Source organism: Phragmites australis, chromosome 4 (genome assembly GCF_958298935.1).
Source record: "Phragmites australis chromosome 4, lpPhrAust1.1, whole genome shotgun sequence".
Lineage (NCBI taxonomy): Eukaryota > Viridiplantae > Streptophyta > Magnoliopsida > Poales > Poaceae > Phragmites > Phragmites australis.
In genome coordinates, this window is record NC_084924.1 from 21,906,117 (window position 1) to 21,930,923 (window position 24,807).

Sequence of the window (24,807 nt, forward strand, 5' to 3'; positions counted from 1 at the left end):
TCGGGGCTGCGAACAGCGGCCCCCGAGCACTCGGTTCCTCGAGGATCCGAACAGTCGATTCTGGGAGAAAGTGCTCGGGACCGTGAATAGTGGGCCCCGAGCACTCAGTTCCCCGAGGACCAAGAGAGGGCATTTCCGGGAGAGAGTACTCGGGGAGGTGAACAGTGACCCCAGAGCACTTGGTTCCCCGACGGCCCGAGAAGTCCTTCATTGGTGGCCCCCACCGGGGTCACCGATGAGGTGTCAGCCTGTGAAAGGCCTGATGCCGCATTTAAGAGGGCGCGTGGCCTGTCACCTCCAACTGCTACTGCCATGCTCGGTGTCAGTCCCTGCCATATTCTGGCAGAAGGGCGTGGGGACATTTAATGCACGGGTCCCATCCCACTTCATCCAGCACGCCTCGGGATAACATCGCGAGGCCCAAGGTGTTCTGCCTGCCGCCCTGCTGTGGCAAGCGAACAAGAGCGGGCAGGCACGCCGGGCTGCTCTGCGGCTGCCCGGTGGGCCCTCTCCACGGTGCCCGTTGCCAGCGCCATCATGACGACCGAAGATAGGGCTGTGGGCACGTTTTCAACCCCCCATCACTTCGCGCTGGCGAGCCCATGATGACTTCCTTTCCATTTATGGCGCCTTGGAACTCGTGCCCTCCCTTTCGGGGCCCGCCACCACCGGCGAGTATTTAAGGGAGCCGGCGAGCATGGACAAGAACAACGAACGGAAGAGTGGATTTAGAAGACCGAAGAGAACTCAGAGACACCCGCTCAGAGACTCGAGGAACACCTCAGTACAAGCACAAAAGCTGAGATCACCGAAGAACAAGGAGCCCGAAGCTCTATGATAGACAAACATTCTTCTAACCAACACATTCCTGAGAGACATTCTCAGGGCATTTATAGCATCCATACAAGAGTAGGGTATTACGCTCAGCGCGGCCCGAACCTATCTAAATCCCTCCAGTGCATTTACTTCACTCTGCATTAGATCATTCCACCCCACCTGCCATCGCATTTACATCCATTTATTTCTCCCGCAAATATATTCAGAATCATCCCCCCAGCCGAATCTCAAAAAGGGATCCCTCAGGATCCCTGCGATAGGAGTTCACCCTCTGACAGCTACCTTAGATGCAGGCTCAGGTGCTGAAGGGGGTGTTTCACCATGACTATTATTTGGTACATTAGGGGTCAGAACACACAAAGGTTGCAAATGTTGTTCATTTTCCTCAAGTGATATCACTCCTTTCTCATACACCCCTACAATGAGATTAAATTGTTTCTCTGGTTTGTATTTTCAAACAAAATTATCAACTGGCTATCATCAACTATTCTTACATCCTCACTCATAGTTTTGTCATAGAATCACACCATAGCACTCTGTTTCATGCCCCATTTAATCTCATCATTCAAGCTTTTCATAAGAAAATTCATTGAAAAGCTTTCATAATCGACAACCCAATTCTGATTAATGCTTTTGTTGTAAGATTCCTACCATCCGTGTCTACTGTCAGAAAACCTTGAACCTTAACCTCTATCATGTACCAATGCCTAGTCAACAGGATACGACCATGAAATCAATTCAACCAATACAAAAAAGTGAACAAGAAAGAAAAATCCGAACCACGCCATTCAACCTATCGACTGTAGAGGGAGTTGGGGGAGAGGCTAGGGTTACTCATGCGTTCTCCAAACCTGACGTGCTGGAGATCTGCGCCTCTATCCCCTCCATCGCTTCTCTTGCGAGCTTCCGCCACCTTAGAAGAGAGACATCATGTCCGCCTACGTCACCGTTGGCACCCTCTTCTCCGCAGTTGCCTTGGCCTTGCCGACTCAGTCGTCAGTCACACGCTGTGCTGCGAGGAAGCTAGGGTTCCACTGCTCACAAATGGGGAAAGGCGAGCAGTGGTCGAGTCCTACCGATAGGCTTTGGTGTGACGGGCGGGAGCAATATGGTCCTTACTAAAATAAGATGGTCTGCAAGTGGGCCCAAGAGCGTCGAGGGCGTGCAAAATGACATATTTTGAAGCTAGACAAAATCATAGTGGCACTAGTCAGGTATATCACTATGTAGTGGTATTTTTCAAAACATCTAATTTCATAATGACATGGATCAGATTAACCCCTTATTCTATTACGAGGGGCTATCATGCGGATCTGTCTCCTTATACATAGATTCCATGTAAACTCTATTTTAAGATGATTTGGTAAATTTTGCAAGATAAATGTGGAATCAAGTGAGCGACTCTCAGTTATGTGGGTATGATCTGATGGGATGGAATGAATGGAATTATCATAGGTGGCAAGCTATTTGTGGCCTCCTTTGGAACGGATAAATCATGGACAAATTTTGGAGGATTTGGTCCTAAAGGAATTTTCCTATGGAGACCTTAGGATTGCATGGCAAAAATTCCATAGAATTTATTTTGCTGTACAATTCTTGCATTTTAAATTACTATAGGAGCAAAACGGATCAAACCAAGTCGATCACCATGCTTATTACAGAAGCACACAAACTAATGATTAGTGCAATGCAAAAAAAATACGTGTGTAGTAACACCAAAATACAGAGCCAAATCGAAGAAACACTCGAGGCAAAAAATCAAGTAGGTAGCAGTAGCACGGACTAAAACTGAGGAATGAGGAAACCGGGTTGCTGCAGGATTTCAAGTGACAAGATATTTCAATCATACGTTTTTCCTATTCTTACTATTTAAAAATCTACGTTCCAAATGAGCCCTGAACGATATACACGATTGTGAAAATCCAATTGTGTCTAGATGGATGAGAGAGGAGTGGTCATTCAACAACGCGATGGGGATCCGAAAGAGGGCTACATGGTCAGTGGAGTCAAGGAGATAGCCAAAAACTCAATGATATGGAAGCAATCCTGGATTGAACATAATTCAAATGGTTATCACCAAATCTACTTCCACCCCTCCTAACCCAATTCATTAGTCACCCACGCTAGCTCTACCACATAACTCATACCATATTAAATGTTCGCTAATCAAAGATCCAAAATATTAGTAGGCCTACCTACCACAAGTGGCCTTGAGCTTTGTGAAGTGTTAGATCATCTCCAACCATATTCTTTTTATTTCATTTTCTTTCTGATTTAGCTTCCTGTTTTCATCTCCTTTATTTTTCTTGTGAAAAAAAAGGAGAGAAAATTCAGGATGGAGGGAATGAGAGAGAGAATCCCTTCGTAAAGGAAACCGTGAAGAAAAACCGTCGAAGCAGTTGAAGGGAACGAGAATCTCTTCGCGAATGGAAAGAGACTCACGAAAGGAAATCGTTGAAGATGATCTTATCGCACCTTGAGCCCGCTCACTGTCAACACTGCCACACACGCCACTTAAGGTGCTTTGGACGTAAGTGCTACCACTTTCTCACGACACTCGGAGCTGTCAAGCCAAATCTTGGCCACTTTAACTAACTTTGGTCACTATTTGCTTATTTCGTCTCTTAATTTATTTTGAAGTCCAAATCCTGGCCTCACATTGGTCCTGATTTTGGCATGCTTAAATTTTAGCTTGCCATTTGATTTTGGATTCTAAGATAGGCTTTTGGGCTCTGCCCTCGAACACTAGACCAATTCATACTCTTCACTGTGCATGCCACACTCCCTCCTTGCCGCAAACTCATTCGTTGTTCACAGGGGTGATCGATACCCGTATATCTGATGGGAGATGACTTTGGAAACATGGAATCTGACGCGGCGCTACTGCGAACCAGTCTATGGATCTAGACAGCAGCGGATCTGTTGGAAACGGCTTGACGACAGAACCCGTCTAAGAGCTCGAACAATAAGTGAGGCGAGAAATGCGTGCAAAACAAGGGCATGCATGGAAAGAAAAGAGGCAGGATGGTTTGCTGCCTCGTAGGTACAAAAAAAATTGCCTCGTAGGTACAAAAAAAATCGGGTAAGATATCACCACTCATTCAAATTAAGCAACCCGAACAAATTGTTAGTTTACAGAGAGCAGTGCAACTGTGCAAGTAGTTTTTTCCTCCCATGATCGAATCCAGCCACAAATCCATAATCTAACTGTACTTAAACCTTCAATGTAATCTGCTTCGTCTGCAGGCAAAGGACCTGGAACTGGCGTCGTCCAAATTATCCGTACTCAGCCATATGATTTAACGATGAAGCGCAGATATACAAATCAAACATGTTGAGATTCACCGTAGTGCTAAATGCTAGTATACAAGATACACGAGCCGCTTGGAGCCAAGTGACAAGATTCACCTATTACACTATTCTACAAACTTACTGCCACTTCAAAATGTGGCAGCACTCGTCTACTATCCTATCCTTGTACTGAACTCACATGGAATCACTAAGCACCCCTATTGCTGCAAACACACTGAAATATACGACTCAAAACCATCCAAACAAACGAGGTCGCTGCTGGCTGTTGCTGCTGCTGCTGTAGCTGCCTCCTCGTGGAGTCACAGATATCCTGTCTGCGTTAGCTAATGCCCACCTGTTGAAATCCGGCGAGGACAACAGTTGTTTCATAGCTTTCTTTGTCTCCTCTTTGGTTAACGCTTCATATTCCTCTTTCGAGAATTTTCTCCTCTCTGGGGTAGTGTGGAAAGTAGAATAGTAGGTGGTGCCCCTAGCAAAGCCTTGTGACAATGTCGTTGCTGAGCCTGGAAAAACAAAATAACAAGTTATTCAGCAAAATAATAATACTAACCTGGGACATCATACAACTAAAACAAATGTCAAACCTGTAAGAGGTGAGTTTCTTCTCGGTGTACGTTTCAGGTATTCACCAGGAAGCTTGCTAAATCCATCTTGGCGAGCTCCATTCATGCTAGAATAATCTTCACCCAAATCTCCATAATGGGAGAAATGACTTGCAGTTCCATCGGACAGTCCCCTGCTGAGGTATTCCCTAGTAATATAAACAAAAGGACCCTATATTACTAACATAACTTAGAGAAAACTAAGGCCACGGCCATGCAAAGCCTGTGCATTTCAGAATTACTGTCAAAAAACAAAGTACTAGGTATACCCTTGAAAGGTTTTTGATCTTCTGTCATATTGGGCTGGACCTACAATCGATGGGCCAAGCCAGAACGCCATGAGCCAGGCGCATAGCCACAATTAGTTAATTGCTTGCCGTTAGAAATAAGTCCTTAGGAGATGGTTTGATTAGGGATAAGCCATTAGGAGTCAGCTGTTAGGAGCTGTTAGTTCAACATTGGGTTGTTAAGATTTGGTTTTGTAAGCCGGTCATCTGTATTAAGGGAGACGGCAGGATTGAATAAAAGGGCAAGCAAGAAGTTAAGTCCTGTCTTTCGTCATTATCATCTCCGGGGAGGCGAGGCCTAACCTTACCCTCCAGTCGAGCCAGAGATCCACCACCCACGGTCATAACATCTGGTTTCAGGATCAGACCCTTCCTAAGCCTGCCGCCATGGCCGAAAGTAGTGCCAACGGGACCGACGCACAGGCGTTGATGAAAGCCATCATGGCCAAGCTCAATCGTCTTGAGGCCATTGAGGGCAAGCTCAGCGACATTGATCGGCAGCATCATGCCCACCACCTCGCAATCAATCACCTGGAAAATGGCTGCTCCGATGGATGAGGAAATCCTTAGGGTAGTGTTTGGCGAAGTTGATGTTGATCGGCCGGATCCTGAACTTGAAGCAGAATGCCTCCTTGATAACGTCAAGGACAGCCTCCGGCCGGGCCTGACCAAGCCACACGAGCACCGCCGAGTTAGTGAGTCGCACGAGCTCTCGGTTCGTGTCGCACGTGCTGGTGGTGACAGTGAAGTCTTCCATCGACCTGGAGGCTAGGCCACCCTGGTGCAGCATCGAGCCAGGCAGCGGAGGCGCTCGGAGTTACTTCGCGGTGGTAGGGGCAAGCGCAGTGCAGAGGCGAGCCTTGTGCCCAAAGCGGCCACAAAAGATGCACTTCATGGGGCCCCAGCACGCAGAAGCTAGATGCATGCTGGCTAGACAACGAAAGCATCTACCTTGCATCTTCGCCAAGAAATCACCAGTGCGCCGTTCACACCGACAGCGACTCCAGGGAGATGGGCAACTTGAAACGAGCCTCTTCTCGAAGCCTCTATGACGCCACCAATACCTTTGACACACCGTTCTCCTACCATCCGAATCTTCCTTGCTTCCTCCCGGATGAGTCACGGGGAGCGAGACTCCCGTAGCTTGACTGCGCGGTCAGAGGCCTTAGAGGATGTGGGGACAGGAGGTTTCCCCATTGCAACTTGGGAGTGGTGGACATACGAGGTGGATGGAAGAACAGTGGAAATTGGCTTGAGGATGGATCTAACCGACGACCGAAACTGCTCGACGCGGTGGTTGGCTTAGGGGAGGGCGGAACAAGAGCGAATTGGACCCGTTTGGAGCTAAGCAACAGCGAGTGGGTCCCATGCGCCGAGGAGCAGTTCCGGGGGCGGGATCTGGGAGGATGATGATGGATTGGAGCTGAGGTCGCACGGGAGGGGAAGCAGCGAGGGTGGAGGTGATTGGGGGCGCAACGACAGATGGGGCGAGCAGATCGGAGGTTCACGGGGTTGGGCGAAGCCAGGGGAGCATGGATCTGGTGTGGGAAAGGACTACAAGGGGTTCTGTGAGGTCAGAAACAAGGGGGAAGTAGCGACGGTTGCGGTCGCCGTGGGGGAGACGCGAGGGGTTGCCATCTCTCCCATATACACTAACCGTGGTTTGGTAGTTGTTGCTTTGGGTCTTGTCCTCGTTGTACTTATGCTATTCTTTTTTCTCGTTATACAATATATTTACCACAGTGGGGGTTTCCACTATTATTTTCCTTTAAAAAAACTAATTATAAGTGTAGCTTTGTGATACAAATGTCAAAGAACATATTTTCTGAAGTTTTTTTTTTCAAAAATGTAGTTTCAAGATGGTATGGACAAAAGAATGTGTTGTTCCATAAAACTTAGTCTATTAAATTTGTGCCTTTAACTATCCTATTAGATTTGCGTATCCCCTAGTCCTAAAGCACCCATCTTTAATCCTAGAGACTAACAAACAACGAGATTGGGTTTTGTACAAAATAGCTTGCACTCTTATTTGGATGTTCTGCTGAAAATTTGCAGAAAAAATTGGTGTAACTGGTAGAAATTCCAGCATTCCAAACATGACCTAAATAAGGTATGAACAGTTTAGGTCTCCACACGAAATCTTATACAAAAGGGCACATATTTTAACACCTAAAGTACCAAATAATAAAGATGCAAGGGAATAGCATTCTGACAGCAAAGATAAAGCCTACATATCAATACCTTAACACTATTCTATTGATGAGCAGTTGTGTCCCAACTACTGCCTTGTGTATATTGAATGCTATGTAAAAAAACCATGAATGCAAAACCAAATATTGAAAACTATCAAGCTGATATTTGATATATCGAGTGCAGAGTTGCCTTGACTGACAATTAGGAAATAGTTTGTCATACCTTGATAGATGGCGTAAAAATATTGACTTTCCCCCAATCCTTGAAATTGCCTTGATGATTGCACAAAAGACCAATGCTGCAAACGCAAAGATATAGTCCAGCGAACTCTACAGGAATGGAAGAAACAAGAACTAGCATGTCAGTAAACAGATAACAGATAAGCAAATTAGTAGGGTATTTAAAAAACAAGAAATGTTACAGAAATCACACCTGGAGGATCATAACCGCTGAAACAATCAAGATAGCCCACTCAACAAAATAAGACACACCAGCGTCCACAGATCCTTCTTCTGTCAGGACAAGTTTACGGACACCCCAGTAACCAAACCAAGCTCCAGCTAAGATGACGCATACAAGAAGGAATATGCCTAGCTGCAATGATGTATTTTTTACATTGGTATATCATTAGAGCAATGATATAAATGAGCATTAAATGGAATAATACTACTGAGTGTTGAAACATTAAGAATATCCCCGGGGCAATTTACTGGCACGGTATGAACATCAATAGAATATAACAAAAAAACATGACAATTTTATGAGCATTTTTATATGCAGAATTAGTCACCAAAAATTCGAGTCGATCAGGTCGAGGAACGGGGTCGCGGGTCGATGGTCTCGGGTCGACATCTAACAAAAATGTGGTACGAAAGGGGTATACCTTCTCGAGACAACAAATTAACGATGCGGAACGCGATCCCGATTCATCCGGATCGATGACCCAGGTTGGTGCTATTAGGAATAGCAACTTGTATTCAATAGTAGCCCCTAGGAGCAATATATAAAGAGTACATAAAGGAGTACAGGATAAAGACTCTAGTAACCTATACGTAATGGATAAGGACTCTATATTCCTAACACCCCCTCAAATGAAAGGTATATGCAATAGCGTTGCATTTGAAAGATGTGACACTAAGTAATAAACTTAGACTAATACATCCAAAAAGCATTCTCTTCAAAGGCGTCGTAGAGTGAAGTCTTAGTAATCCTATCAAAACAAGCCGAAGAAGTGCATAGCAAAGCACACAAGTAGAGTTGTCATGATAACAACAAATGAATGCCCTTGGTCGAGAATCGCAAACAAAGAGACGACGTCGACGAGTAGCAAGACAACAAATAAAGTTGTCACTAGAGCTAAAAAAAGACCAAGATGACACAAGAACGCCTTGAATCAAGAATTGCACACACAACAATAACGAGTAGCAAGACAAAAAAATGAAGTTGTCACTAAAGCTACGAAAAGATCTAGATGACACTGTTGCATCAATAGCGAAGAGAAAGAAAACAACTAATTGACGAAGGAATATGTGCTCATATGGCGTGGACGAACTCAAAGAGAGACTGAGATTTGGATGTGGACACAGCGAAAAAGCAAAAGCTCTAGTACGAGACTCAATATACTAGGACCAAAGCAAAGCTATCGTGAGAGAGCACTACCACATCGTCCACTTATGACGAAAGAGCACATACAACAGACTAATGCAGATGTAGATGGCTAACATGGACAACAGCTGAAGACAAGATGAGGAAAAGGTGTACATATGTACATGAGGGAGTACAGGATAAGGACTGTAACCTATACGTAACGGATAAGGATTCTATATTCCTAATAGGTACCTCATTGTAAAGACTAAGGACATATGCTATAAATACAGATGTAAACCAATACATATCTATATTAGCCAAAAAAATAACAAAAGAAATTATATTTGGCACATGCCACACTTAATATTCAGCCCATTATCAAACTAAAGCCCACAGCCCACTTGATACACTCATCATCTCCACCAACAGCATGGCACCTCCAGTCCTCCACGACGCACAACTACCAGCAGCAGAGCATCCCCATGGCAGAACTCCATGGATCCTCAGCACATCATCTTCTTTTCCTCGTCCACCTTGTTCGCATAGCACATCGACGAGCAATGGGCGAAGGCAAGAGGTGACGGTGGTGTCAAATACTTGCAGTTAGGAACTATGCCACGCTCCATCCTCCTCTCCTGATGGCATCTCGTGGCTTCATCCCGGCAGTGAACTGGACCCGCGATCCAGGTCGTTCAATCCAGGGTCATGGATCGCGACATTGACCTCGTTTCTGGTGACTATATGCAGAATAGTAAACTATTGTCGAACGGAGCTCGAAACCAAGCATGTTAACCACGTGCGATGGAAAGAAACTAGTATTATTAGTCATACTTCATAGTAATCTATTACAGAACGACCAAGGAAAAACAGAAGCCGCAAAAGTGCCAAGTCATGAGGCGATTCAAAAGATTGCACCAAAGTTAGAAGAACTTTCTTCCCTTAAGCACATGTAAATGTAGGTGGAAATAAAGGAAAAATAACCATAGATGATAATCCCAAATGAAGAACTTACATACAGGATTATGCATGTCTTCAGCAATTCCAATTTCCACAAGAGCTGAGCGCAGCAGCCCCGACAAATAGTGTACAAAATACGTCGTCATGCCAATCTGTTGTTGAGAAATTGTCATGAATCAGTGATGTAGAGGCATAATGTAGAAACAAAAGCAGAAACCTTCTCAATAGTCAAACTAATACTCACAACTGAGGAGTATGTGAAAATAGCAAGAGAACTCTTTCTACCAGTGGGTAAAAGCTTCATTCCCTGAAAGTAGATTTAAAAAAAAAAAGTTAGGTAAACAAGTGGTATTCACAAAGTGATTGACTGAAAAATAGACAAAACAAAAGCCTCTCGATTTTGGCCGACCAAAATCTAGATTTATGTGAAAATAGTAAAATACATCATAACTAGCATAACATAACGTGATGAAGTGACTACATTTAGGAATAGTTGGACATTGTCCTAAGCATAAAAAAATTAATCAAATAACGATCAACAAAACCGTATAGGCATGGCAACTAGCAATATGGTCCTAATTAAAAAACTTGATACGGCGAATTCCAGAAAGTTAAACAACTTGGTGTCTAAGAATCCATAGTCACATTGACAAGAAAAGAAAATTAATCGTCAAGATATTTGGAAAGGACTCAAAAGTCTTGATCTAAAAGGATGTGAATGTCTAACAGAAAAAGTAAAGCAAGAAAGAAACGGAAGATTATTTTCCGTTCCATTGGTTGGACTATATCCTTTATTCCTTTTATAGGACGTTAGTTTCACAGTTTCATTTCATTTCTTTTCCCCGATATTTGCTATCCACTGTAAAAGTCAGGTTCACTCTAATTGGTAGTAGAGCAGGTCCCATATAAATGTAAGCATGATGCATCCGTACAGAGCACAAATAAAAGCATCTGGATACTCCTTACAGAAGATAGCTCGATAAACATGATTACATGACTGTAGCATAGTGGCACACAACTTTGTCAATTAACTACACCCTAATACTACCATCTTTATCTTTAATAAATTAAACAGAGAAGCTACAAAGCCAATTTCACACTGAGGAAACCCTATCACAGAAATATTGTAGTTTAAGTAGAGTGCTGGATTGAGAGGTTTTGCCTCAGTGATTCCATATATGATACTTCAAATATTCCAGCTGCATTGAACTATTACAGGAATGGCAACACCCACCATTACCAACACCAAGCATCAGCTCAAGTGCTCAACCCTCAACTGCCACTATATATAGAACAGAGAGAAGAGGACTATAAATTACCTGAAAGAGTATAATAAGTATCACAAGGAAAATGCCGATCGTCATTGCTCCACCATAGTAGAACACTACAGACTCACTCAATGTGTGTGCCACCACCATCAGCACCAACCCCAGCATCAAGAACACCATCCTGTGGACCAAGAACTCTGCATACACAACAAAAAAGATCCACCCCACTTCCAAAATCAAGATTCGCACAAAGAAGGGCACAAACAAGCAAAACAACACCAAACAAAGGAAGAGAGCAGAAAAGTACCTTCCTCGGTGGATACCACAACGGACGTTGAAGGGTCAGCCGGCATCCGGAAATCCAGGATCCGGTGGTCGTATGGTGAGATGGACTGTGCCCAGAGCCCGCCCTTGGGCATCTTCTGCCACTGAGATGAAGCGCACTTGCACGGCCCTACTGTGGCATTCCTATAAACACAAAGCGCACAACACAACGAAATTAGGCCAAGAAACATAATTAGTAGTGCTATATACACCAAGAAAGCTAGGGTTTTAGTTCCCCATTTTACTTACCTGTGGAAGCAGAGCTCGAGGCCCTGGGGGCGGGTGGCGTTGGCTCGGACGCGGAGTGCGTGGAAAAACCGGGACGGGTCGCGGATGCGGGAGGGGCGGCCGCGGAGGAGAACGCGCGTGCAGTAGGGGCCGCCGCCGGCGCTCCCATCGCCGACGGAGAGGTCTCTCGCGGGCGGGAGGCGGACGGAGGCCGGGGGATGCGAGGCGACTGCAAGAGGGCGGGGAGAGGAAGAAGTTAGGGTTAGGGCTTTGGGGCGGTTGACGGGGAGGGGAAGAAAGCGTGCTTACCTGTGAGCTCGACGGGGGCGGTGACGGAGAGGGCGGCGGCAGTGGTGCTCAGGAGGACGAGGACGACGGGGAAGGGGAGGAGGTTGCGGCGGGGCGGCGGCATGGCGGCGACGGCGGTGGATTTGTTGATTTTGGACCGGGAGGCGGGAGAAAGGGAGGGAAAGAAAGAGTTGGGTGGTAGCATTGAAACGACGCGGGGTCCGGTCCGTCCGTGTCCGCCATGCCGCCGTCCATGGGTATGCACGGGTTCGGTACGGATCGGGATCAACAGTGATGTATATTAGGAGATATTTATAGTCGTTGAATTAAAATCTGGTGATCCAGACGAAATGTTACAGTACCTACGAACAATAGGAACCGACGATAGAGTATGGAAGTACTGTTGCTCCATTACTTTACTACAGTAATCACAATTAATTAATGCAGGGTACTGTAGCAGCGGACACATTACACTGTTCAAACAGTAACTCTCTGCAACAATCGTGATTATGGCAAAGGATCCAGGTCCGTTCGGTACCTGTAGGTATCTTAGCGTAAGCACGGTCTTGAGATTTTATCTACAGTCATAACGGGTTAGATATCTGTGAAGTCGTGGGTTAGATACGGGTATTATATTATATTCATAGATACTTATAGATATACCCATTAGCATAATTAACGGCCTAGCCCATATACTTCCAGCTATAGCTCAATCTAAATCTCTACTCTCTAAGCAATAACCTTAGCCTCGGCCACTCGCTGACTCGTCCGCTCCTTAATTCCCCATTCACCAAGCCGCAGCAGCACGCATAGCGCCACAACCGGCCCTTGCCTCCCCGAGCGCACTCCCTATCGTGCATCCACGTGCTGTCCCCGGTCGCCACCCTCGGCCAGCCGTCACCCTCATCTAACTGACGGGTTCGAGTGCTGCCTCCACTCGATTGTCGTCCACATTCGACCGATGTCCCCGCCTCCCCGGGCGCCACCCCAGCCGGCCACCACTCCCTGTAGTTGTCCCCGTCTCCTCGGTCTCCGCCCCAGCCGGTCGTCACTCCCTGCCATTGTCCCCGCCTCCTTGGGCATCGCCCCAGCCGACCGCCACTCCCTGTCACTGTCCCCGCCTCCCTGGTCGCTGCCGCCCAAATCCGCCGTATTGGTGCCCGGATCCGCCAGCCCAAGACCGAAGGAGCAAGGAAGAAGGCCGAGCGACGTCTCCATGAGCTTTCACGGCTGGATCCCATCAGTTTCCTCGTGGATTTTGCGTGCCACCACCTAAGTCCGGTGACCATCTTCCGCCCCTCACCGTCGACACGCCACCGTTGCACACCTTCTAACCCTTTTAGCGCACAGTGAGCTCCAGCTGACCTCGTGCATGCTTTTCTTTTTCAATTGAAATGGATCTGTTGCTTATGTGTGAATCGTCGCCTCGTCGATCATGTTCCTTTAATGTGGCATGAGTTGCTTATGCGCAAGTGATTTTTAGAACTTGAGTATTGTTCATGTTTGAATTTTAACATATGCATACATGCTGCTCTTGTCATAAGTTTTAGGAATATTTGCTACAACAAATGAAATGTTTCAAGTAACAAATGACAATAAATTGACACATACATTTCAGCTATTTACTTTAGTATCATGTTGTGATTACATCTGCACTTGCTTATGTTTATAGGTTGTAAGAGGTTGGGAAATACAATGACTAATTGTTATTTTTGTTATCATAAAATCTGGCTATGAGTACCTCTTCAGTCTTCTCAATGAGACAGTGGCTAAGATGTCTATTTTGAGTTCAAGCTAAGCTGTGGGTGATGCTGCTTCACAAGCAGCACTATCCTACCCCTCTAGCCAAGGTCCTAATGTCGCAGCCTCAATCCAAGGTCGTAATGTCACAGCCTCAAGTCAAGGTACCGATGATGTTTTGATTGATGATATTGTTGATGTTGGGTATAAAACGAAGCTTAAATATGCTGTATGGGATGAGTTTGGAAGGGTAAAAGTAAGGGATGAATGGGAAGTTAAATGTATGTGGTGTAGTAAAATGCTGTCAGCTAGTACAAGAAATGGCACCACACACTTGCGTACCCATCTCAAAACATGTTTGTCTTGTCAGGCAAGAAAAGGCCTACAACAATCTACTCTAAAATAATCTTCAATTAAAGATGGTGCAGTTAGTGTTGAGAAATATGTATTTGATCAAGATCTTTGTAGGAAAGAACCTTCACTAATGATATGTATCCATGAGTATCCATTGTCTATGGTTGATCATGTTGGCTTCCGCAAATTTTGTGCTACAATGCAACAATTGTTTAAGGTATTGTCAAGAAATCCAATTAGAAAAGATATTTTGGATATATATGAAGTCCAAAAGGTCTCCATGGTCAAGTATTTTCGACAATGTGAATCTCGTATTGCTGTGACTACATATATGTGGACAGCAGATCACTAGAAGAAAGGGTACATGGCAGTAACAATGCATTTTTTCTTCATGATTATTGGAAGCTAAAAGACTTTCTTCTTAGGTAATACTGAAGATTCTTATGCATAGCTTGTCTTTGTTTCTTTTGGTCATTTTTAGTATCATCTAATGCTTTTGTTTCTTTTGGTCATTCTTACTTGTAGGTTCATTTATGTGCCAGCCCCGCATACTGGTGAACTTATTAGTGATGTTCTTCATGAAATTCTCATGGATGGGTAGATTGAGAGGAAGGTGTCAACTGTAACTCTTGACAACTGCAGCACTAATGATACTCTTGTGGTCAAAATGCTAGATAAGTTGCCTCTTAACTCATTTCTCTTAGAAGGTTCATTGTTGCATATGCGTTGTACTGCACACATATTAAATCTTATTGTGAAAGATGGATTGGTGGTTATGGAGAAGGGCATTGAGAGGGTTCGTGATAGTGTTAGATATTGGTTGGCCACTCCAAAAAGACATGAAAGATTTGAAAAAATGGCATGCCAAATGAACAATAAATACAACAAAAGAATTGCTCTTTAATTGTAAAACTAGATGAAACTCCACTTATATCATGCTTAGTGTTATATTGGAGTACCGAGAAGTTTTTGTTTGTCTTGCGCAATGTGAAAAGCAGTTCACTTCTATTTGTCCAACTGGTAATGATTGGAAGTTTGGTATAGAGCTTTGTGATAGATTGAAGAAGTTCTTTGATTTAATTGAGCTATTGTCAGGGACTAGTTATGTGACAGCTAATCTTTTCTTTCCTAAAGTCTATGGTATTTATTTGTCTATAAGGAAATGAAGAACTACTGATGATCCCATGATAGAAGAAATGTCACGAAAGATGAAACTAAAGTTTGAGAAATATTGGACTGATGTTCATATATTTATGGCTGTTGCTACTGTTTTAGATCCTAGGTACGAACTTCGTCTCTTAAATGCTCTTTTTGGAAGTATTTATGACAAATAAGTTGCAGTTAAGGAACTTGCAGAAGTTAAAAAGTTGTTGTATAGTTTAGTGGCACAGTATCAAGACTCTATGGTGGGTGTTGCCACAACAGATGGTGCTCCTAGTAGTAGTGTTTCTCAGACCATAGGAGATGATATAGTCAATGACATATTGGATAAATACCTATCTTCGAAACTAGATGTGTCTTTTTTATGTGCACACAAAGTTGGATTTATATTTGGAAGAGCCATTACTGCCTAGAACAATAGATCTGGACATCATCTGGACATTATGCATTGGTGGTAGTATGCAGGTGTTAAGTATCCAACTCTACAAAAGATTGCTCGAGATATCATGGCTATTCATGTGACCATAGTAGCATTTGAATCAACCTTTAGTATAAGTGAGAGGATAATTAGTTCACATCGTAGTAGACTTGTATAAAAAATGATAGAAGCGCTAATGTGTATGCAAGCTTGGTTTCATGCCAACATGTTAGGTAAATAGTTTACATGCAGTTTTATATTTTAGTATTTTTATTGTTTTCTTTAAATATGACAATACTAACTTTTGCATACTATACGCTATTAGGTCCTGAGTCTACTACTATGAATGCATTGATGACTTGTCTGGATGAAGAGGAAGCAACAATATTATTTTAATCTCAATCATTAATTCTTGTAACTTTCTAATTTTTATTTATGGCTAATTGTTATTTGTTGTTTTATTGTTTCTAGAGGAGCTTGATTCAACAATAAATGACTGAGCAATCATGCTTGAAGAGAGATGCTCAGCTGGAAGTGGAGGCTTGGATAATCATTGGTTTCTTGATGCATGTAATACTATTCGGGACTTGTTATTATACTATGATACTTGACAATTTGATGTTATGTGCTGCTATAGTTTGAGACTGTACTGCTTATGTTATTTTATGTGGTGATATTATGTGTTGGTTGTTGCTGCCTGTAACACTATAGTTTGAGACTATACTGTTGTTATGTTATATTATATGGTGATGTTATGTAATGGTTGCTGCTGCCTAATATCAGACCATCATATGGTGATGTAATGTGATGTTTTGAACTTTGAAGGATGTTCATTTGAGGGTTCATGGCTGTCTGTTGTGAATTGTGATATGTAAATACTGCTGCTGAGTGCACAGATAATCCGTGGGTGACCCGCGGGTATCAGATACCAGATGGGCATGAGCACGAGCACAATATTGTGCTCATCGTCTTTCACAGGCGTAGGTCAGGTTACCCAAATTGGGTCTCGGGTCAGGCATAGTTATGCTTCGCCCACACCTGACCTGGCCCGTTGCCATCTCTACTGCTGCTACAAACCAAGAGAGGAGCTGGTAGTGGTAGTGGCAGTGGTAGGCAGCTTTACTGATAAGGGGATTAGTCCCAATCTTTCGATTTGATGGAAGTGACTTTGACGATCCAACTACACCGTACGACGACAATGCATCTTAGTAACCGCTAAACTAACTCCAGAGGGTTGTTAACCTTGTCGTGAGCATGATCAACCTGAACACGAGGTTCAATTCCTGCAAGCAACTAAATAACAAGCAAGAACTCGAGTAAAAGCAATCTGAAATTGCAAAGATATTGAAAAATGAACAAAGTGGGGTTCTATTGATGATCTTGATAAGGTGGCTGTCCAGCACAACTCGAAGACTCAAAGTTTGCACATAGCTAAACGAATCTAACAAAACCTGCCTCTTTAGCGGCAATTGCTAGGTATATAAGGGTAGAGGACAACTAGGAGGTGTTGGAGTCATTATCCTACCCTAGGACGCGCCCCTCATGGGCTCTACTTGATACAAGGCCAATCAGACCTAAATAAGGTGGCGCAACATCAGTTTGCAGAAATAGACTCGATTTTAAATTGACGATAGTGATCTACTTGGGCTGAATTTGGAGATGAGGTAGAATCCGTTGGAAAGTAGACTTGATAAGCTTTCCATAAAGTCCTAGAACGTCCCAAACGGAGTCCGGATGAAGTCGGTATGGTCGAACTAAATTGATGTTGTCATGCAGCCGAATCCGAATCGAACTCGTGGATAGGACTTGTTTTACGCTTAGTGACTCCACTTCTGCACTTGGGCATGTTCGGTTCCTCTCCTGGTTCCTAAGGATAAGGAAATCATCACAAGAATTAGATAGTATTTCATTCTTTGAAACATTTGTATGCATCTCTAGGAACATATTCACCTGATGATTAAGTTGACGAGCACGAGCTCTAGTGAGTGGTCCTTGTATTGTTGCTGCGATAGGGCCTTGCGTCTGGCGACGAGCTATCATAGCAACGCAAGTGATCTCAATGATTTTTTTTCATGTTTTTACTCTTTTTAAAAACATTTTGCAAAAAATTGATCGTCCCAAAACTATTTTCAATTTAGACCCTCTAAGGATTACTGACACCATAAAAATTGTTAGGTACCCGGTAGACTACGCTAACATAAAATATTTTTTTTTACCGTGCTAACCAGGAAACCATACAAGTGGAGGGTCATGAATCATTACCGCTAAATGTGTAGTATAGCGAAAGAAGAGTTAGAGCAGGCCGGTCCAACTTCGTGTACGTTGATGTAGAGGAAACATCTCTGATAAACTTCCCGATAAGCTTTTGATAGGCTCCAAACAAGTGTTGACGAACTCCGTGACAAGCCCTTCCTAATCGGGATCGATCAGGAGATGGACCAGCATCAACTTCGAATTCTTGTCATCGAGCTAATTAGTGTCGTAGTAGCAGCAATGCCTCTATAGTATCCACACATCTTAGGGTAGAACGTCGAACGCCAGTGTGCTAGCACTGCATGTACAACTAGAGTTTCGACAGGCTGGGTGAAGAGAGCGTTGCTAGGGTTTCAGAGTGGCTCAACTATACGTGCCCCTCCCTACGCCTCCCCTTATATAGATCCTGCTATGGGCTCCCACGTTGGTATCACATCAGGACTCTAGTTCCTCACAAATCACAATCCAATCATGTACAAATGGCTATGACTCGGAAACCTCTTTTCGAACCAAAATCAACAATGATCCCTAGCAGTACATATTGACTCCCAATTATACATAAAGATCATATCGGATAAACCTTGATATACATATGCATAAATCCCTTTGCCTCATGATACCAGTCAAGCTCAAGGCGAGACATGCGTCATTCTTGTAATAGCTCGACCATTCACTCAATCTTGTAGTTGATTAACTCTTTAATCACATTGGCATATCCATGCATTTTTTAATCCAACTACATTGAGGGACTCAAAGATCTTTGCCATTATATATGAGGGATAAATTTCATCTTGATCGCTCACACTGCACGACATATTTCATGGCAAACCTGAAAAGCTACCTTTATGAGTACCTAGTTATAAAGTAGCGTTTAACAGCTTCTAAATATATCATTACATATTCTGGGAATTAATGACGATCTTAGATATAAAGATCATGCAGGTACACCATTTGAGACTAAATCTGATGCCACATCATATAACAATCGCATCAGTACCTCAATATGGGTCTATCTAACACCATATTCTCTATCATGTGTCCACATAATTGATCTGATATCTCTATATCTATGATCTATGAAACATGATCATCAATCAATACACGTGCTAGTCTATGAATAATTATATCTATGATATAAGACTAGAGATAATTTAGAATAACATCTCAATAAAACAAAGAGTTTCATAAAGATGTCATATACTTGTTAATCAATGCAAATAACAATTATCCAAATAACCAAATACCACGTTATTTAAAAGTATATAAATATAGATGTGATATAATTATCTATATGTTTGTCTCTAGGGCATTGAGACCGATAAAAGGAGTGTGAATTAGGGATTCTTAAAACCAATTGGTTGAAAATAACAAGATAAATCTAAATCAAATTTCTATCTAGATATGCTCTAAATTTATCTTGTATGGTTACTCTATCGTAATAAAATTTTGCACCTTAGGTTTTAATCTTACAAACTACACATGATAATTTAAAAAAGGTAAATGCGGATAGTAAACGGTGCAATAAATAAGTGCAGAATATAAATAAAATAGAAAGCACAGACCCGACATAACGATTTTTTCTGTGGTATTATTGACTTATCTCTCACCATTAGTCCATATTGGATGCCCTACCAAGGGTCAAGCTCCCCAGTCAGATAACTTTGCAGCTCTAGGCGTTAGAGCTCATAATGAGGAACGTGTAATTAATAATTATAAATTTACTATAAGTATGGTATATCCTTGTAATAGGTATCCACCGTACCTATGTTCTTAACCTGACACTGTAAGTTCTACAACCACCATATGGTAATAAGGTACATGTCAATATTCCAGATAGTTTATCGTGTTCTATACGAAAATAATCATTAAATTAGGAAGGAATCTTTCAGACATCCAAAAGGGACACAATTTGGGAAGGTTACACTCAGAGTTTCTGAGTATGATACGACTCCTCTGCCCCGACTATATAAGGAAGGGTAGCGGGTGATCGTGCTCCTTGACCAACTTGTCACGGTTGGCGACCAGTCCCAAACACGTCGCTTTCAACTCACCGAGAAGATTAGCACCACAATAGCAGCAATGCCTCTATAGTATCCTCACGTACTGGGCAAAAATGCCGAGCGCTGATGTGCTAGCACCGCACATGCGGCTAGGGTTTTGGGGATCGTGTAGAAAGCTGCGGCTAGGGTTTCGGAGTGGCTCAACCCAGCATGCCCTACCCACGCCTCTCCTTATATAGATCTCACCAATGGGCTCCCACGTTGGAAGCCCTTTAGGACTCTAATTTCTCATGGATCACAATCCAATCAAAACCCATATACGAATCCAATTCTCATGTTTTGTTCCAACCCATTAAGTGTGTGACCCGTTAGATTCACAAATGGCTACGACTCGGAAACCCTTTCCAAACAAAAATCAATAGCTGTCCTTAGCAGGACATGTTGACTCCCGAGTATACATAAAAGATCATATCGGCTGAATCTTAATATACACATGCACCAATCCCTTCACCTCACGATATCAGTCAAGCTCAAAGCGAGATACGTGCCACCCTTGTGATAGCTCGACCATTCACTCGATCAAGTAATGGATTCATCATGATTTACTCTTTAATCATATTGGCATGGTCAGGCACTTTCTCAATCCAATTACCTCGAGGGACCCAGAGATATCTTTGCCGTTATCAAGGAGGAGAAAATTCCATCTTGATCGCTCATACCCCACGACATGTTTCATGACAAATCTGAAAACTACCTTTATGACTACTCAGTTATGGAATAACGTTTGGTAGCCTCAAAGTATGCCACTAAACATTTTAAGAATCAATGACGATCTCAGGTCTAAGGATCCTGCAGGTACACCATTTAAGATAACAACTGATGGCCTATCATAAATAACAATCTCAACAGTATCTCAAGGTGAGTCTATCCAACATCATGTTCCATAAATATCCACATCATTGACCTGGTATTTCTATACCTATGATCCATGAAACGTGATCATCAATGAATATATGTGCTGATCGTATGTATCATCATAATGATATACGACCAGTGTTTGACTAAGAATAACATTATGACATAAACAAAGAGTTTTATGAACAAGTCGCATACTTGCCAATCAATATAAACGTTAGTCATTCTTGGAATAACATATTATTAGGTAGTACATGAACATAGACATGTGATACAGTCATCTTTATGATTGCCTCTAGGGCATATCACCCCCAATCTCCCACTTGCACTAGAGTCAATCATGTAAGTATCTAATATCCATAGCTCTCATGTGCGTCTCATGCTTGGGCCGTGTGAGTGACTTTGTCAACGGATCAAAAATATTCAAATCTATGTGCACCTTGCATATCTTCACATCACCCCAATCTAAAATCTCTCGAATAAGGTGATAGCACTGTAGTATGTGCTTGGACTTCTAATGCGACCTAAGTTCTTTGGCTTGCGTACCACACCTAACTCAGAAACAAACTTTCTGATCCAAACAGTCTCCTTTGCAGCTTCAGAAGTTGCAATATACTCGGCCTCCATCGTGGAATCGGCCACTGTTTCTTGCTTGGAACTCTTCCAACTCACTGTTGCTCCATTGAGGCAAAACACAAAACCATACTGCGATCTCGAATCGTCCTTGTCTATTTGGAAGCTAGCATCAGTGTAACCATTTACAACGAGCTCTTCCTCACATCCATATACTAGGAACAAATCCATAATTTTTCTCAAGTACTTGAGGATATTCTTTACTGTTATCTAGTGAGCTACACCCAAGTTTGATTGGTATCTACTCAATACTTAGAGCATAGGAGACATCTGGGTATGTACAAAGCATGGAATACATGATGGACCCGATAGCGGAAGCATACGAGATCACACTCATCCTCTTGAGCTCATCAGTGGTCGAATGACACCGACTTTTGCTGAGAGTGATGCCATGTGACATTGGTAAGAAACCTTTCTTGGAATCCTGCATATTGAACCTTTTCAATACCTTATCGATGTATGTACTCTGGCTTAATCCGATCAGCCTTCTTAACCTATCTCTATAGATCTTTATACCCAATATGTATATTGTCTCTCCTAGATCTTTCAATGAAAAACTCTTTTGCAATGAAGATTTGATAGCATCAAGCATCGGAATTCCTAGCAAACAATTAATTCCATCATCCTACGCCCCTTCAGCAAGAAGTTACAGTGGTAAACCTAAGGTTTTTCCAATAGATCAGCAATACCAACCCAACTAATTCTAGTCGCTAACTCGACATCCACAAATTAGTTTCGTGACACCACAATTGGCTAATCCGCTCAACATCCCAACAAAAGTATAACAGCTCAGGCTAGCCTGCATCCCACCTTGAGGAGCATGGTGTCACCGTGGAAGAGGTGCAACCTCTCCATGGTGTCCGGGTGCAGTGCGAGGATGGAGTTGTCATTGTTAGTGGCCTCATCGATGACCAACCAGTTCGGCGACTTCTTCTGCTCCAGGAGTGTCGGATCCCCCACGACAAATTAGGCTCCAACCCACACATGAAAAATGAGAGAAAATACAGATAAAAAATAGAATCGATCGGCACAAAACAAAACGAAAACAGATTAATTTGGTCGAGGAAAGCAAAAGCATAAGAGAGATTCCCATTGAAGACTTTGGTCTATCACTCCTAGAAGAGGGTTCTTATGTTCCTGTATTATTCTCATCACCTGCTCCTATATAGAATACCTTCGCAAATCAAAGAAAGATTACAAAATAAGAAGGAAAAATTATTTGGATCAAGTTGATTGTGGTGCTTGCCTTTTCTAGCCGAAGATGTTCTATATCTCATGCTTCCACTGCAAGCCGCCGGCGGTGAGCAGTTAGATCGGGGACGGAGCTTGCTGGAGGAGCTGCCTATTTAGGGAGGTGGCTGCCGTATCAGAGAGGGAGCTCTCTGGAGGAGCCACTGGACTGGGGAGGGAGCCCAAGAAGGAGCTGCTAAAATGGCGAAGGAGCTCGATGGAGGAGTTTTTGAACCGATGAAGGAGCCCGTCGCAAGTGCCATCATACCAGCAAGAGAGATCGAGATGAGAGAGATAAGGACTAGAGCTCCATCGGGTGAGGGGTGAGGAGATAAGGCTGAACTCGTGCGTGTTGTACATAAACTTAGAGTTCTGGTTCATTTTACCACCGTAAAATTTTGGGTCCAGCTCAAAGACTTCACTACCAGTCTTAATGATGAATCGACACTGATAAAAAATACTAGTGCCGGTTCAACCCAGCTCAATCATTGATTGAGCTCAGAATATTACGGACCGGCATTGATACTTCATCAGTGTTGGTTTGTGCCTAACCAGCACTGATATGGAGATATTGATGACCTATTCTGTTGTAGTGCCTTTCCAATGGATCTGGTCCCACTTCTAGACCCCTTAGGAATAAATTAGAATCGATGAAATAAAGTGTTGATCACCGTTTTGGTCCATGCCGGGCCTTGTAAGCATGTTGGGGTCAAGTCCAGGTTGTGTGTGCCCCTCCCATAGCCACACAACCCTATGTCGACCTTCTCACGTCTCCCTCTTATATATTCAATAGCCATCATAGTTTAGACTGAGGTTTTGCTTATATTATTATGTTTTAGATGGTTTCACGAATATTGGTTTGTGAAACCTCAATTCGAATTCTTCATTAATAATTAGCAATATTCAGATTGCATCTATCGTGTTTTGTTTATGTTCTCGATTCGCATGTAGGAAAACCTTCTTAGTGAGGTCAACCGTGTTTAGCATGGTTGATTACCACAAAGTAGTGGTGTAGTGGTTGTGAGGGTTTTTGATATGTTCTGTCAGAGCCTTTGGATCATCAATATCGAAGCTCCACTAATTGATGTACCTCAAACCTTTCGAAAGATATCGCCATACTTCCATCAACTCCTCCCTCTCATAATGCTTGCAGCCGCTCTAGAAATTCGGTTAGAGCGTCTCGCAAGACTTACCACTGCCAAGCCGTCTAGATGTAGGCAAACACTAAGAGTAACAAGTGTGGATCACTCAATTGATCTAACTCTAGGTTAATCACCAAGCTTGATTCCCATTAGGCTTAAAATAGTACCAATCTAAACCTTAATCTTGTGCGAATTGCTTTGATCTTCAACTTCAACTCCAAGGAGACTCAAATCCTCACCAATATATGTGTATGCCTTGTAGTGGGAGTGAGCAACCTCAAATGACTGGTGGATAGGCATTTATAGAGCCAACCTCAAAAACTAGCCGTTAGGAGAAACTAACTAGAATTCCTAGTCACTGTATTATATGGTGACCTCACCACATCATGCGGTGACTCCCTTTTTTCAACAATCCAAAATCGTTGGAACTTGTTAGAACCTCACCACATCATGTGGTGGCCTTGTCTTCTGAAGTCTAAAACCTTTTGGAAATGATGTATGTTGCACCGTCCCATAGTCACCGCATCATGCAGTGACTTAACCTTGGATCTCGTTGATATGCAACCTCTCTTTAACAGACATATGGTGTATTGTCCCATGGGCCACCGTATCATATGGTGCAATCGCATTATACGATTCATCTTTGAAACCTGAAAAACCTTCTTCAACTCCTGCCCACAGTCACCATATCATACAATGAACTGATCACATAATGCGGTGACCTGACCGCATGATGCGGTGACTACGTTTCCAGGGGCACTTTGTCCGATTCAAACTTTCTCAAATCCTAATCTTTGCGGCTTCTCTTTCTTTTGATGTCTTGGGTCTTCCTTTAGTCTATTAGAGCTAGTCAAACCTAGTGTGGATCATCTAATATATAACTAACCTAAAAGACACTAGATCAAGCTAAACTTTTTGTATTCTAGCAAACCATGTTAGCCATATTAACTATGTTGACATTAATTACTAAAATCAATTGATCCAATACTAAGGTTATTGATCTTTCAAACCCCTCTATCCTACACCACCACCATCCATGCTGCAGGTGAATAATCCATCGCCAACACCAATGACAGTG

The 24,807-nt window shown here is 43.0% G+C and overlaps 1 protein-coding gene and 1 non-coding gene across 2 annotated transcripts; both read right to left on the bottom strand.

Moving 5' to 3' along the window:
* Window positions 1-3,920: 3,920 nt before the first annotated feature.
* Window positions 3,921-12,145, bottom strand: LOC133915901 (uncharacterized). The gene is made up of 10 exons (XM_062359290.1): window positions 11,905-12,145; window positions 11,617-11,824; window positions 11,351-11,511; window positions 11,095-11,240; window positions 10,020-10,082; window positions 9,835-9,927; window positions 7,664-7,825; window positions 7,454-7,560; window positions 4,734-4,900; window positions 3,921-4,652 (listed from the first exon to the last, which is right to left on the bottom strand). The coding sequence occupies exons 1-10, from the start codon at window positions 12,086-12,088 to the stop codon at window positions 4,378-4,380; spliced, it is 1,566 nt and encodes a 521-aa protein (XP_062215274.1). The 5' UTR covers window positions 12,089-12,145; the 3' UTR covers window positions 3,921-4,377.
* A 10,283-nt stretch (window positions 12,146-22,428) lies between these two features.
* Window positions 22,429-22,519, bottom strand: LOC133917181 (small nucleolar RNA R44/J54/Z268 family). Its single transcript, XR_009909591.1, has one exon. It is a non-coding gene; the product is annotated as a small nucleolar RNA R44/J54/Z268 family (small nucleolar RNA).
* Window positions 22,520-24,807: the final 2,288 nt, after the last annotated feature.

Excerpts from the sequence above, each read along its gene's own strand:
- LOC133915901 (XM_062359290.1), bottom strand. The coding sequence starts at position 12,088 with ATGCTACCACCCAACTCTTTCTTTCCCTCCCTTTCTCCCGCCTCCCGG. Across the intron at positions 9,928-10,019 it reads TTTTCACATACTCCTCAGTT|ATTGGCATGACGACGTATTT; the intron begins GTGAGTATTAGT and ends TCTCAACAACAG. Across the intron at positions 4,653-4,733 it reads AAGAAACTCACCTCTTACAG|GCTCAGCAACGACATTGTCA; the intron begins GTTTGACATTTG and ends TTGTTTTTCCAG.